The sequence below is a fragment of the Canis aureus genome, chromosome 31 (genome assembly GCF_053574225.1).
Source record: "Canis aureus isolate CA01 chromosome 31, VMU_Caureus_v.1.0, whole genome shotgun sequence".
NCBI lineage: Eukaryota > Metazoa > Chordata > Mammalia > Carnivora > Canidae > Canis > Canis aureus.
In genome coordinates, this window is record NC_135641.1 from 12,840,349 (window position 1) to 12,854,502 (window position 14,154).

The 14,154-nt window shown below is 41.5% G+C and overlaps 1 protein-coding gene across 1 annotated transcript in view; it reads right to left on the bottom strand.

The window, feature by feature from the left end:
* Positions 1-14,154, bottom strand: part of ADAMTS16 (ADAM metallopeptidase with thrombospondin type 1 motif 16) — a 148,689-nt gene that overhangs the window by 74,430 nt on the left and 60,105 nt on the right. The window contains exons 10-11 of the mRNA XM_077879512.1: positions 12,099-12,252; positions 2,436-2,531 (exon numbers count right to left, since the gene is read on the bottom strand). Of these exons, the coding sequence (XP_077735638.1) occupies positions 2,436-2,531; positions 12,099-12,252 (250 nt within the window). The remainder of the gene's footprint in view (positions 1-2,435; positions 2,532-12,098; positions 12,253-14,154) is intronic.

The window sequence follows — 14,154 nt, forward strand, 5'->3', positions numbered from 1 at the left end:
AGTTAAGTTTCCGAGTACTGCATCCCATGTGTCTCACCATTTTATATTTTATTGATGGACAGGGTGGCTTTTGAGAAAAGGCTTTACCTTAGCAAGCAAGATGGTGTGATGAGTACTTGTTTCTGCTATGATACTGTCCCCAGAGTCTTCAAGTCACACCCAAACCCAGCACACACGGGAAGCACCCTGATAAAGTCCAATAGCGGGCTCAGGGAGTAGGGTGAAAAGGAGCCTCTGTATTAGTTCTGCTGTGTGGCCTGGGGCAAGTTACTCAAGTGCTCTGAGCCCACATGTCCTCCTGAGAAACTTAGGGATGGTGCAAGCTACCAGAATGAGTTGTTCCAAAAATGCAATGCAATGACACAGGCCAAGTACCTAGCACCAAATGTAAATATAATGCAAGAATGGTTTAATTCTACATTAGTGACCTGTAATTGTTAGAGAGCTAAAATCTGCTTTCATGTGTGTAAGGCTGTAATCTGAACCCCTCGTCCTGGATTTCCCATGGTGTAAGCACAGAAAAACCTAGTGTCCTTTCCCTGGAAGGGTTTTTTGAGTGCACCCAAGGCGGGGCTACAACGGGCTTACCCTCACAGGGTGGTCGTGAGGATTGAAGGTCAGTGATGTACTAAGGATGGAGTCTGACACTACGAAATGCAGTTTAGTTCTGTTTATAACCATGCACAAGCCTCAAAGGCAGCACAAGGTGGAGGGAGATAGGTTCCATCCAGAAGAAAAGTTCACAGAAGCAGTACAAATATTGCCAGTCATCCAGAACACACCAACTGCTTTGGGATACTGCAGTGTTGACATACTGACTTCTGGCAATGCACACTTCTAAATCACTTAACCTCAGGGACACAGGAGAACCAATAATACAGGAAGACACACAACTAACAGCAAAGGGAGCTTTGGCAGGAGCCTCTGATGCTGTCCCACCATGGTCACCATGCAGCCCTTGGGCAGAATACATTATTCTGGGTAACTTTTAGGCATGTACTCTGCCTTAGCATGCACTAATTCTTTTTTATATGAAGGAATGGCCCATATTTGGAAATACATGGAAAATAATTTAAAATACCAATGAAGTTCAATTTAACCATGCTTTCGGGGTAAATAAAATATAAAAGAATATATAGGTGATTCTGAGGATGCGCCACAACTCTGAAGTCAGTCCTACAGGAAGTAGGGGACTTGAGAAGTGTCTCATGCCCAGGTGACCTGTATCTCAGGGGCAACAGCGAGAGGACTGCCTATTTTTCAGGAAATAGGCAGAATTTTGCAAACTATCACCTGAATAATTTCTAGCCAATTACATGCAGAAAGAGGCAATCATTGGCAGCTTCAAACTCAAGCAAATTCCCTGGTGTCCTGTGACAATGGCCATCTCCAGGCTGTGGTGCATCAGTATGTGGCTTGTCTCTTTCCTCTTCCAAGAATCTAAAGGCATTTTTATTAAATTTTTTGCGTTATGAATTATGTAACTACTGTCATTTATATCTCTAGAAGGATTTAATAATCAACCCCACCTTCTCTGGGGGACTGCAAATAAAGCCCATTGGCGTGTGGAGCACAAGCAGACGCTCTTCTCACGTAAGTGCACACAGCACAAATTAACACTGTTTGTCAACACATTTAACCTTTGCTGTCTGTACTCACATTTAAGTAGACTCAGGCTGTGATATACTTACTTTGGAATTTACACATAACAGATCAATGCTATTTAGACATGTATCTCTTTCATGGTTATTAGTGTCACTACAGAGGTCACACACCTAGTAGCACAGAAATGGGTACAGGGACCGTTTGGGTCCAATATCTATCAATAGCCTTGTATTTTAAAAAGAACGATGCACTCACAGGTTAAATCAAAGGAATCAAAATAATTCTTTTGGGTGTAAAGGTAATTTATTTCGACAAAGGAATGATCATTCCTTCCCAGTGAGCAATAAATGTGCTGTTTATTTCTTTCATAATGTATTTCTCCTTAATGTATTTCTTTTTTCCTAACAAACACCTCTTCTTTTTCCCAGGATACATGGTAGGTCAGAATGGTCTGCTCCAGGGTCTTTAAATTGATTGCTCTGTGGCTTTAATAATACTACCTAAAGTGGGTTCCATGCATGGTTGAAATATGGCCAAGAGTGTAAAGTTTCCCTTTATTAAATGGATGTAGTCACCACCTGTTGCTTGGCATCTATGTCTACTAATTGCAGATAGCCCATCAATTACATCATGGGGAGAGGAGTAAAGTGAGGAGGGAGCCCCCTTCACAGTATCAAAATAAATTAAGCATCATTCTGAACTGGGGGTAGATTTGCACAAAAAAATGAGGAATACAGGGTGACAAAATACTGACGCAGGAGGAGGCAAGGAGTTGGGTAGAAAGGTTCTGACATCTGAACATGACGCATGATCTAAGATTAGCTCCTTACCATGTCATGCCCACAAATGGTGCCTTCTGCTGCGGGCATAAACTTAGTCTCACATTTCCTTCCAATCCGGTGGCACCACAGGGCTTTACAGATATCCTACAGGGGAGAAAAGGTCATTAGTATTTCAGATGGTCCACAAATCTATAGTAAAATATTACTGAAAAATACAAGGGGAAAGTAACTATTATAAATTAAGAGCCATTATCTACTTAGCAGTAGAAAGAAGCATTAGTATTTCAGATGGTCCACAAATCTATAATAAAATATTACTGAAAAATACAAGGGAAAAGTAACTGTTATAAATTAAGAGCCATTATCTACTTAGCAGTAGAAAGAAAGAACCAGAGAATTAGGTTCCAGACTTGTCTCAATTACATCCCTGAAACTTTATTTATTCCTATGTATTTACCATAAATTTAAGAAAATTATTTTTTCTAAATTAAAAAATAAAATACTCTTAACTTAGAGGTTGCAAAAAACTGTAAACAAATTATAATTATAAAAAAACTGATAAAACCTAAAATTTTATCATTTATGTTTGGCCTCACCATTCACTAAGTCTCTAAGTCTGAATCCTCATTTCAAGATTAAAGATGATTATGAAACTTTCTGGCTTGTCCATCCATCGATCCATCCATCCATCCATTCATCCATCCACCTACTCACCCACCATCCTCAATCATTGATGAAGGTCTAGAATATGTCAGTTGCCTTGCTAGGAGGCCATTTCCATAAAGAATATGACCCAGACTGACCCTCTGGAGGATGGTCTAATGGGGTAAATTTGCTGTAAGTCACCATATGCTGCACATGGAAAGAGATGCCCCTACAGGGGAAGAACACAGTGCAGTGTGAGCCTGTTGGAAGGAGGAAGGAGGAAGGAGGAATGGGCTTGGCATGGACACTCAAAAAAGGACTCATGGGAACATGAGATCTTTGAGCCAACTCCTGAGCTGGAGGTATTTACTGGGTGGCAGGGGGACGGCGTTCAAGGAGAAAGAACAAAGACTCCATGCAAAGGAAGGAAGATGTGAAGGAAAAAAAATGAAAAAATGTGTGTGCAGAGGAAGGAAGACCCACGTGGCTGACCTAGCGGTAAAACAAAAGAAGATCTGAGAGTTACACACTATGAAAGTCTCTCCAAGTGCAAGGAATTAGTTTTCCTTTCATTCTCTTCTGAGCCCAAAGGAATGTCTTAGTGAAAGGCAAGCAGTAGGACTCAGAAAATGATGGAAACTTCAGGAATGCCAGTGGTAGTAGCTTCAACTGCATGGGAGAAAAACATTTCTTAAATTATCTGCACAACTATTCTGAATATTTGAACAAGCGGCTGTGTTATTTCCCAAGATATTTAATGGCTGTATCTACTGGGTGATCTGTATCATAAACAAAATGCAACACGGCCAAACGTGAACATAGTTTTGCTTCAAAGATGGCATTTTGCTGCCTTTATGCTTCCACTCCCTATTTCTTGATGTTAAAAGGTGTGATCGATCCTACGGAGCTTCTCTGCACGGCGTGTGTGAGTGATCTTTTGAAGGGGGTTGTTTCTAATAACCAATATTAATTTCACTTTCATAAAACTATTATTAAATCTCTTTTCTAAGCTTAATTATTACATTTTTGGAAATGGAGGACATAAATAGATTTCCCACCTGTACCTCTCTCACTAATAACTCAACTTTGAGGAACTTGGAATGGTAAGAAGGAAACCTTCAATGTTTAATCTAGGTATCAGCTGCGTTTATTTTGAAGTGTCAGAATAACCTCCTATGGGTACAATCAGTGTAACGTTAAATTTCATTTCCCTGCAAAGTCCTCCAAGACCACTGAGCATGACTGGGGCAAATATGTCATCTGGTGTTTAGTGCTTTCCTTGCCTCCCAAGATATTAATTGGCATGCTGCACTGGGGCCTCTGTTCTTGCCCAGAACAGCATTGAGGGATCAGAGTCCTAAGAAGACCTCAAGGAATCCATAAAAGCAGGGGCCTGGGTATCTGTAACTCTCCAAAGGGACAACTGGAAAGCTCGGCTTGCTTGCAGGGTGACAGTTTGAGAGAATACCAGGATATAAATAAAGCTTCCTTGAAACTGGAGCTCACGGACCCAGGCTCAAGGTCTGGGTGGAAAGGTGGCGGATCAGAACCAGAGTCTGGAGTAGGCATGACTGCCCTTGAGTGGTGGCCCACTGCACACAGCTGGCTGGCTGGCTGGCTGGCTTACAGAGACCTCCTAATTCAGGAGCCTGGGATTGCACACACAAGCAAATGCAGGCATGAATGGATGAATGGATGAACAAATGAATGAGTGGGAGTGAAAGAGGTAGCCGCTCTTGTGGGCAGGCCAGCCGGGAAATGGACTCAGTGGTCTAATTGAGAGACTGGGCTTCGGAGAAAGAAGGTGTATCTGGTGAGGACGGGAAGGGCGGACCGGGGCAGGTAGAGTCCAGCACGCTTGTATCCTTGAGGATGGCAACACCCACTCCTCAGCTTGTCCTGAGAGCTACGTGAAGTGGCTGTAGGTAACATGCCCAACTCAGACTGGCACCAAGCCAGCACACACTTCCTTCACCACTCGAAGGGAGTGAGGTGGTTCCAGCCCATATGAAGCTCTCTGCAGGGCTTCCTGGCTCTGGCCCTGGGGAGCCAGTGGTACCAATTCATGGGGCAGTTTCAAAGATGATCCAAGATGATACAAAATAAATGTTTTAAAATATGAAATTATTTTTCTGTATTTCTGGCACAGTGCTCGATACCTAGCTGACTTTTAATAAATATTTTCTGAGTGAGTTGAACATCTGTTAGTTTGTTCCCATGGAAACCATGAACAGAATGAGTGGGAACATTTTTTTGTGTAAAAGGAAATTAATAACGGTCAGTGCAATGTTATCATAAGGACATCTAAGACAACATAAGGGGGCCACCTTATGTCTGAAAATAGATCTAGACCCTACTATTTAAAATATTTTCTTTTTTGAAGATTCTTTTTTTTTTTTTTTTTTCAGAGAGAAAGAGAGCATGAGCAGGAAGGGGCAGAGGGACAGGAAGAGAGAATCCTCAAGCAGACTCCCTACTGGGCATGGAGCCCAATCCCACCACAGTGTGATCAAAACCTGTGCTGAAACCGAGTTGGACACCCGACCACCTGTGCCACCTAGGCACCCCTAAAGTATTTTCCTAATAGACTTACAAGATAGTTTTCTGGAACATTCTACAGAATAAAGAACTACGAATGGAAGATACTATTAAAGGTGACAGTCTTTAACTTCACCAAGGACAAAGCTCTCAAGTATGGGATGCAGGTGATAGCTTGCCCAGAAAGCATGTGACCCACTAACCCCAGTGGCTTATGCCCCTTGTGTACTTCAGCCCATCTCGGAACCTGCTGCGTCCCCAGTTCAGCTCTCCAGGCAGAAACCAATCACAAAGAGTTAAAGGAGCCTTGAAATATCATATAATCCGTGTTAGTGTTATTCAACATATAGAAAAGTATTTGAGACTTTGGTACCCTAGAGAAATAACTGACATTTAATAAAAATATGACACTCTACCCTGGAAAACAAATACAAATTCTAGTACCTCAAAGAATTAGATAATAAAATGGCCATGAAACAACCAAACAACTAAAAACCAGTTACACCTTCTTATCATACTTTGACTAAACTGCTAACTTCTAGACAATAATGCGCAATGATTGTATTAAATCAAGCATTATTATTGTATGTCATTACATTCTTAATTAAATTTCAGGGTCCTCTTGGAACAAAGACCCTATTAAATCATATGTCTAGGGCCAAGGACCTGGAATGTAAGACATGCTGGGTGTGGGGGAAAGCTCCCAATTTCACATCAGTACCCAAGACACCAAGGTGATCAAATTTCAAAGTAATTCTGGCAGCCTGTATCTCAGACTGCAGGGTCAGGCCACCGAGTGCTGATGATATTGACGAAGCAGAACAGGGCACTGGATGAAGATGCAATGTTTGCAATAACTAATGGTTAGGAATAAAAAAGCTGAAGCCCACACGGACAGCCCATGCTCGCTTTCATCTTTGCAGGTGAGGAATCTGATCTTTAATGAAGGTGCTCACCTGAGAGTCTATCCTATAATTCAAGAGCTATGTTCATGAAGACCCACTTCAGTCGCACTGACTTGGTTGAATTAAGCATTACAACCGAACACCTCAAATAAAGCCAACATTTTCCCATGACTGTGTTGGGAGTTTATTGTGGGATTTCTCTACTGTGAGTGCAGCGTCACCGGATCCATTTCCTCAAACTGTCTGTATTAGACTCTCCAAAAATACAAACTGCAAATGTCATTACAAATCAGGTTATAATGAGATTTGTAATTTATCACAATTATTTGTTTTTCAAGTAGTGGGGTGCTTTATCAGTAGTTCCAATGGTCACTTGACGAGGCATCAGAGGACAGAAGAAGCCAAGCTGTGGTCATACAGGTGTGTGAATTTATACACGTGAATGTAAACACACATTTGTCCAAGAGGCAGATGCATGTGCATTTGCTATGGCTATTAATTTTTCAAACTAAGCAGCAAATGGACTTGAAAGAGTCCCTTTCTTTTTTTGTTTGTTTTTTGTTTGTATTTTTTTTATTGGAGTTCAATTTGCCAACATATAGCATAACACCCAGTGTTCTTCCCATCAAGTGCCCCCCTCAGTGCCCGTCACCCAGTCACCCCAATCCCCCATCCACCTCCCCCTTCCACCACTCCTTGTTAGGTGTCTCTCATGTTCTGTCTCCCTCTCTGATATTTCTCAGTCATTTTCTCTCCTTTCCCTTTTATTCCCTTCACTATTTTTTATATGCCCTAAATGAATAAGACTATATAATGTTTGTCTTTCTCCAATTGACTTACGTCACTCAGCATAATACCCTCCAGTTCCATCCACGTTGAAGCAAATGGTGGGTATTTGTCGTTTCTAAGACACGAAGAGATGGAAAAATATTCCATGCTCATGGATTGGAAGAATTAATATTGTGAAAATGTCAATGCTACCCAGGGCAATTTACACATTTAATGCAATCTCTATCAAAATACCATGGACTTTCTTCAGAGAGTTGGAACAAATAATCTTAAGATTTGTGTGGAATCAGAAAAGATCCTGAATACCCAGGGGAATATTGAAAAAGAAAACCAGAGCCGGGGGCATCACAATGCCAGATTTCAGGTTGTACCACAAAGCTGTGGTCATCAAGACAGTGTGGTACTGGCATAAAAACAGACACATAGATCAATGGAACAGAATGGAGAACCCAGAGGTGGACCCTGAACTTTATGGTCAACGGATATTCGATAAAGGAGGAAAGACTATCCATTGGAAGAAAGTCTCTTCACTAAATGTTGCTGGGAAAATTGGACATCCACATGCAGAAGAATGAAACTAGACCACTCTCTTTCACCATACACAAAGATAAACTCAAAATGGACGAAAGATCTAAATGTGAGATAAGATTACATCAAAATCCTAGAGGAGAACACAGGCAACACCCTTTATGAACTCGGCCACAGTAACTTGCAAGATACATCTATGAAGGCAAGGGAAACAAAAGCAAAAATGAACTATTAGGACTTAATCAGGATAAGAAGCTTTTGCACAGCAAACGAAACAGTCAACAAAACTAAAAGACAACCTACAGAATGGGAGAAAATATTTGCAAATGACACATCAGACAAAGGGTTAGTATCCAAGATCTATAAAGAACTTTTTAAACTCAACAGCAAAGAAAGAGTCCCTTTCTAAAATCACATTTGCCCATCTATCACCATGTTCAACAGATGTTAATAGAGGAGCCCTTCAGTGCTAACTGCTGGTTTAGGCACCAGGTAATTTGCTTGTTATTATTTATTTATCAAAGATTTTATCTATTTATTTGAGAGAGAGAGCATGAGCAAGGGGGGGGGGTGGTAAAGGGAGAGACAGAGAAGCAGATTCCCCACTGAGAAGGAGTCCAATGCAAGGTTGGATCCCAGGACCCTGATCATGACCTGAGCTGAAGGCAGATGCTAAACTAACTGAGCCACCCAGGTGCCCTGCTTGTTATTTATTAATTTAAATTTCCCATTAGTGAACTTCTGGATCTTTATACTTCAACTTAACAAAATAGACCTATTTTCATAAAATTTCAGTAGCCGTTTGTTGAAAAAAATAAATCTTATAACTGAAAATGTTCTGAGATGCTTTAATTCACATGGAAAATAATCTAACTGCCCCACCGTATCTAAATTTGAGATTCAGGACCCTAGAGATTCTGGCCACACAAATGGTATTTAACTTAGAAAACACATAAAGTTTACTTACGTTGAAGAACAATTAAAAAAAAAAAAGAACAATTTTACATCACAGGAGATGAGCTGACATAATTGATTTTAAGGGATGTACTTTTTTACTTTTTAACCTGAAAAGGTATTTCTTCTACTGTCCATGATGAAGTAACTGGGACCAGGTTTACTTTTCCAAAGAAACACCACATAAAACTGGACAAAATATATGGGCCAGTCATTTTAGACTTTGCAATAGGCAGCATAGTATGTGTCCCTTGAGAGAAGGGAGATTCATAAGGTGAGTGCCACTTTCACTCCATCAATCTGCCTGGGAGCACTTTCCTGATACTGTTCAGAGAGGTGGATCCCAGGCAGACACCAACAGTCTTCCTGAGGGGAGGATGCAGAGATCAAAGCTGGGGCCTGCAGAAGTAGCTGGGAAGCTGTCAGAATCTGGGGCCAGAAAGGAAGAAGCCGCCTTAAGTAGGGGGCCCCAGATGCCTGCCTGAGGATTTCCTGCAGGTTTTTCCTAATCTGTGGGGTGAATGGCTGATGCACCAGATGACACTACATGTGGCCTAGCATAGGGCAGCAGCTCTGGGCTGGCAGCTGAGCTGCTGGATGACAGAGGCCATGCGATGTTGGGAGACACTGGAGTTCTGGCCCACAGGCAATGGAGAGACCTCAGTAGGTATCCTGGGCCCTCCGTGGAGAGCCCGAAGTCTACACCCTGGGAAAACCCGAAAAAGAGGACCCCTAAGGAAGAACCAGAGAAAGCCTCAAAGGGTGAAGGGATCACCTATTATAATAATATAATACAAATTCATATAACATTAGGTGATCTTGTACTATGTTACAAATACACTTAAGGGTATAAAGGAAAAAGTGGACAGAATGAGAGAAAATACAGGAAATTTCAGTGGAGAATAGAGACTATAAAGAACCAGATGGTATATCTGGAACAAACACTTAAAATCACCCAAATGTAGAGTTTGCTGAATTGTCTAAACAAATGATTAGGAATACCAGGAGATACAGCTGATGATCAACTTTTTATCAGAGACAGCTGAGTCCAGAGGAAAATGGAATTATATTTTTAAATGTCTACAGGAAAAAAAATAAAGAAAAAACTGTTTAGGATTCTATATTCAGGAAAAATGATTCTTTAAAATGGAGGGTGGATTTAATGGCATTTTCAGATAAAGAAAACCTGACCTACTTTGTGCCTAGCAGGTGCAGGCTACTGGGAAGGCTAAAGAAAGATCTTCAGGCCAAAGCAAATGATGCAATTCGAAGCTGATCTGTAAGAAAGCATAAGTACTACGTAGTAAATCTGTGGGTGAATATAAAAAATGATGTTATTTTACTTAAAAGCAACTTCCTATGTTAAAACAAAAATTTTAACGTTGTGTCATGTGGCTTGTAACATGCACAAGGTGAAATACATGATGGTAACAGTACAGTGTGAGGGTCACATGGATTCACTTGTTGTAAGGATCTTGCATTTTACGTAGAGTGGTGCAATGTTAATTCTACACTGATTGTAAATTAAAGATGCAGCTATAATCTCCGGAACAACCAGTAAAAGTCAGTATGAGAAAGTAGAGCTAAGATGCAAATTAAGGCAGAAAATAGAATTGTTAGAAGTTTAATCCAAAAGGAAATAGAGAAATAAAAAAGTGTGTCCAACAGGAGATGAAATTTAAAATCTATCAACACAATCCCCCACATTAATGTAACAAAAAAGAAAAACAGTATAACTACATCCTTAGAAGCAGAAAAAACATTTCACAAGAGTCAATAAACTTTTGTGATAAATACTTTGAACAATCTAGGACCATAAAGGGAACTTCTTTAGTTTGATAAAGGGTAAGTATGTAAAACCAACAGCTAACATTACATGTTTTACTTTTAAAAAAAATTTAATTTTAATTGCAAAATAGTTAACAGGCAGTGTTCTATTAGTTTCAGATGCACAATACATTGATTCAACAAGTCTACACATGATTCAGCACTAGACACAGTAAGTGTGCTCTAAATCCCCAACCCTTCACTCCCAATTCCCTCACCTGCCTCCCCTCTAGTAACCCTGTTTGTTCTCTGTAGTTGACTCTGTTTCTTGCTTTGTCTCTTTTTTCCTTTGTGTGTTTTGTTTCTTAATTTCCACACGTGAGTGAAATCACGGGATACTCGTCTCTCTCTGACTTACTTCACTTAGCATAATACTCTCTACATGTACCACATTTAACTTCTGACTTCCTGTATTTTCCAAATGGAGCCAGGGTACCACGGATGATACAGTCCATGGTCAGAGAGCAAAATAATGTGGAAACCAGAAGTATACTGTAGAAAATCCCATTCTTGAAAAAAAAAGAATTAGTGTTATGTTCCTTGTTCTTAACAAACAAAAGAGTAACACTCAGAAAATTCTTAGAGATTTCTCATCGAAAAGGCAACCTTAGGAATACATGCAGATGGCAACTGATTTATTGCTCTTGTTCCAAGCTGACATTGCCCAGCTGAGGAGATAAGGATCTGGTTCTGGCACATGGTTGTAATGGACCTTAGGGGAAGCTCTCCTTGAGTTTAGAAGAAGAGAGATTATCATGTTTGATTTAGATTGGGAATATTCCCAGTACATTATGAAATGTTGGAGGTTTCTAGAGGATCGTATTTTTTCTATTTTCCCGTTTGATTTCATTATAAACTAGAATAAAAGAAATCTCAAAAATTGTTACTTTCATTTAATTTATGGGTAGCTTTCCTTGTGGTCTGGTACGGCAAGTTCCCAGATCCCAACCAGCCTGCCCAGCACAAGCGCACATCTCTGTGTCACACACAGAATTTATGTTAGGGAGCCACGCCAGTCCTGTCCCTGGGCTCAGTGCCGTAGATCACACCTTCTATGAGAAACTTCTCCAGAAATGCTGTATTTGGGAAATTTAGTCATCAGAAGCTCTAGATAGGCTGTGGCTCTAGAGTAAATTCTGCTTCTATCTGAGGAAGCTAAAGCAGGGTGCTAAGCAGGGTGGTACCATTTTCTTAACAGCATTTGAAAAAAAATGCAGAGTATTAATTTGCCAACTTACACCAACTAGGGATCATTGCTGAGCTCCCACATGATAAATCAGAAAACAAGAGCTGACCTAACAGGCCAAGTCAGTTCTCCAATGAAAACCGATACCCACACCAGTATCTACCATCATCTTCTTTGCCAGTAGAACATGTGTTTCCTGTTATATAAGCCCAGCTCTAACATACAGGATTTGACATTTGGTAGGCACCCAATAAATGCAAAATACATCAATGTCCGTTACACCGAATAAAACGGTTCTGTGAATCATATTGCACTGAGCATTTGCCAATAATCACTTGCCTTTTTAAAATCCAGCATGCAGAGCTTGGCTTTCTCTCCAAACTGCCACTTGCACTGAGTGTTTGCATCGTATAGCTCTCCGGGCAACTTCTCAGGGTACTTGTACTCCTTCATGGGCTTCGGCTGGTCCGCAAGGCACAGTGCCTGGGCGGTGCTGAAACGCAGAGGACATGGTGATTTCATGAGACTTATCAGGGATGCCCCCTCGGCTAGGCCTGGATGTTGTCCATATGTCCATGGCATGTGAAGAAGAGGAGGCATTCTTCCCCTGCGGTCCAATAGGACATTTATCTCGATTATATTTTCATACAGGGGCCACATGTCCTGACATCGCTCATAATGCACTTCACCTTTTCCAGGAAGGCAATTTGTTCTCCATTAGATTCCTCAAGCTTAACATGGGGGAAATGTGAATAGCACAACCAGATGTGCAATGTGAGAGGCACCGACTGCGGACACCTTTTATGTATACTTCTTGCCGTAGAGGGTCAAAAGATGGAAACAGGCATTGTGGAAGACTCAAAGACTAGAATTTCCTTTCTTTCTTTTCCTTTCTCCGTCCTTCCTTCCCTTTCTTTCTCCCTTCCTCTGTCCTCTCTCCTCTCCCTCCTCTCCTTCCCTGGGGCAAGAGCCACCTGCACACCAGCTCACAGTCTCCAGAGGTTCCCCATGGAACTCAGCAACAATCTCTACAAGCAATGCTCTAGGCTCAGGCTAATTTCTGACTAAATCCCCACATCCAGAAGGAAATTAACTCTGCTTAAGTTCATTAGCAGTTGGCTAAAGACCAACTAATGATTCCTTCCTCCACAAACATGGTATTCCCTTCCCTAGCAGGGACAGGCATAGTTATATTTTTTTTGCATTTGGAGGGAAGGCGAACAGTGTTTGCATGTAGCAACTGAATCTTACTTGCACATTTCAGTAAGCCAAAAAAATCCCCTCTATGTTCACAATATATTGAATGATAGCAGACCTGCCCATGGATCCCTACACTTTTCTTTGTGAGGCTGCCCACCTTGACTAGGATCTTTTTGGCCTCAATCTCCATGGCCCAGTCACAGATTCCCCTGCCCTGGAGCCCACTTGTGCATGACTTCAATTCATATTCATACATGAAACACGAGGGCTGTGCGGCACCAGCTATTGTGGATGAGACACCAGTCCTACATACAAGGAGGTCAGGAACCTTTTCAGAGGGGCACCTGGGTGACTTAGTGGTTGAACTTCTGCCTTTGGCTCAGGTCGTGATCCCAGGGTCCTGGGGTCGAGTCTTCCTGTGGGGAGCCTGCTTCTCCTTCTGCCTGTTTCTCTGCCTTTCTCTGTGTGTCTCTCATGAATAAATAAATAAAATCTTTTAAAAAAAAAGAAGAAGCCTTTTCAGAGCAAACTGAGAAGTATAGATTAAATCAAATAACAGCGAAGTGTTGAGAGCAGTGGCCAGCTCATTGTGAGCATTTAATAAATGACTTGTCTATCGCTGCTACTATGATCCTAATGCAAAGGGATAGTTTTCCATAAAGAAAAAATGAATAAAAGCATCATTAACACTCCAAGACAAGAGTGATTTGGGAATCTTGGAATTCCATAGAACCTTTCTCTGATGTTCCCTATTATGTCCCTGAGGCAACGTCAGGGTGGCAATATTATCCCTATCCCATGGACAGGAAACTAGGAAAAGTCAGCCAAACTGGCCCCAGCAAGAGGCTGAAAATTCAAGTAGGTTCACAGGTTCAGGAATTTTTATAGTATGTGTAAATGTAAATGTATAAGCACATGGCAAGAGGACAAGGTTCCCGCCCGGCCAAGAAAAATGAAGTGTACAGAGCTGGAGCCTGGAAGAAGGGGCAGGAACACACATATCACTGCTGGGATGTGCAAGTTGGCTCCAGCTAGCCTCACCTCCGAAGGACTGCAATTCCCCAGGTGGATCTGACCCTCGTCCTTTGGGTTAGCCTCCTGCTTGAACATGTCTGCTGTCTCCCCCTTGGTCGCAGCAGGTCTCACAGCTAAGCACAGGGCCAATGGGGCAGGTGTGAGAAGACCCCATGATGTG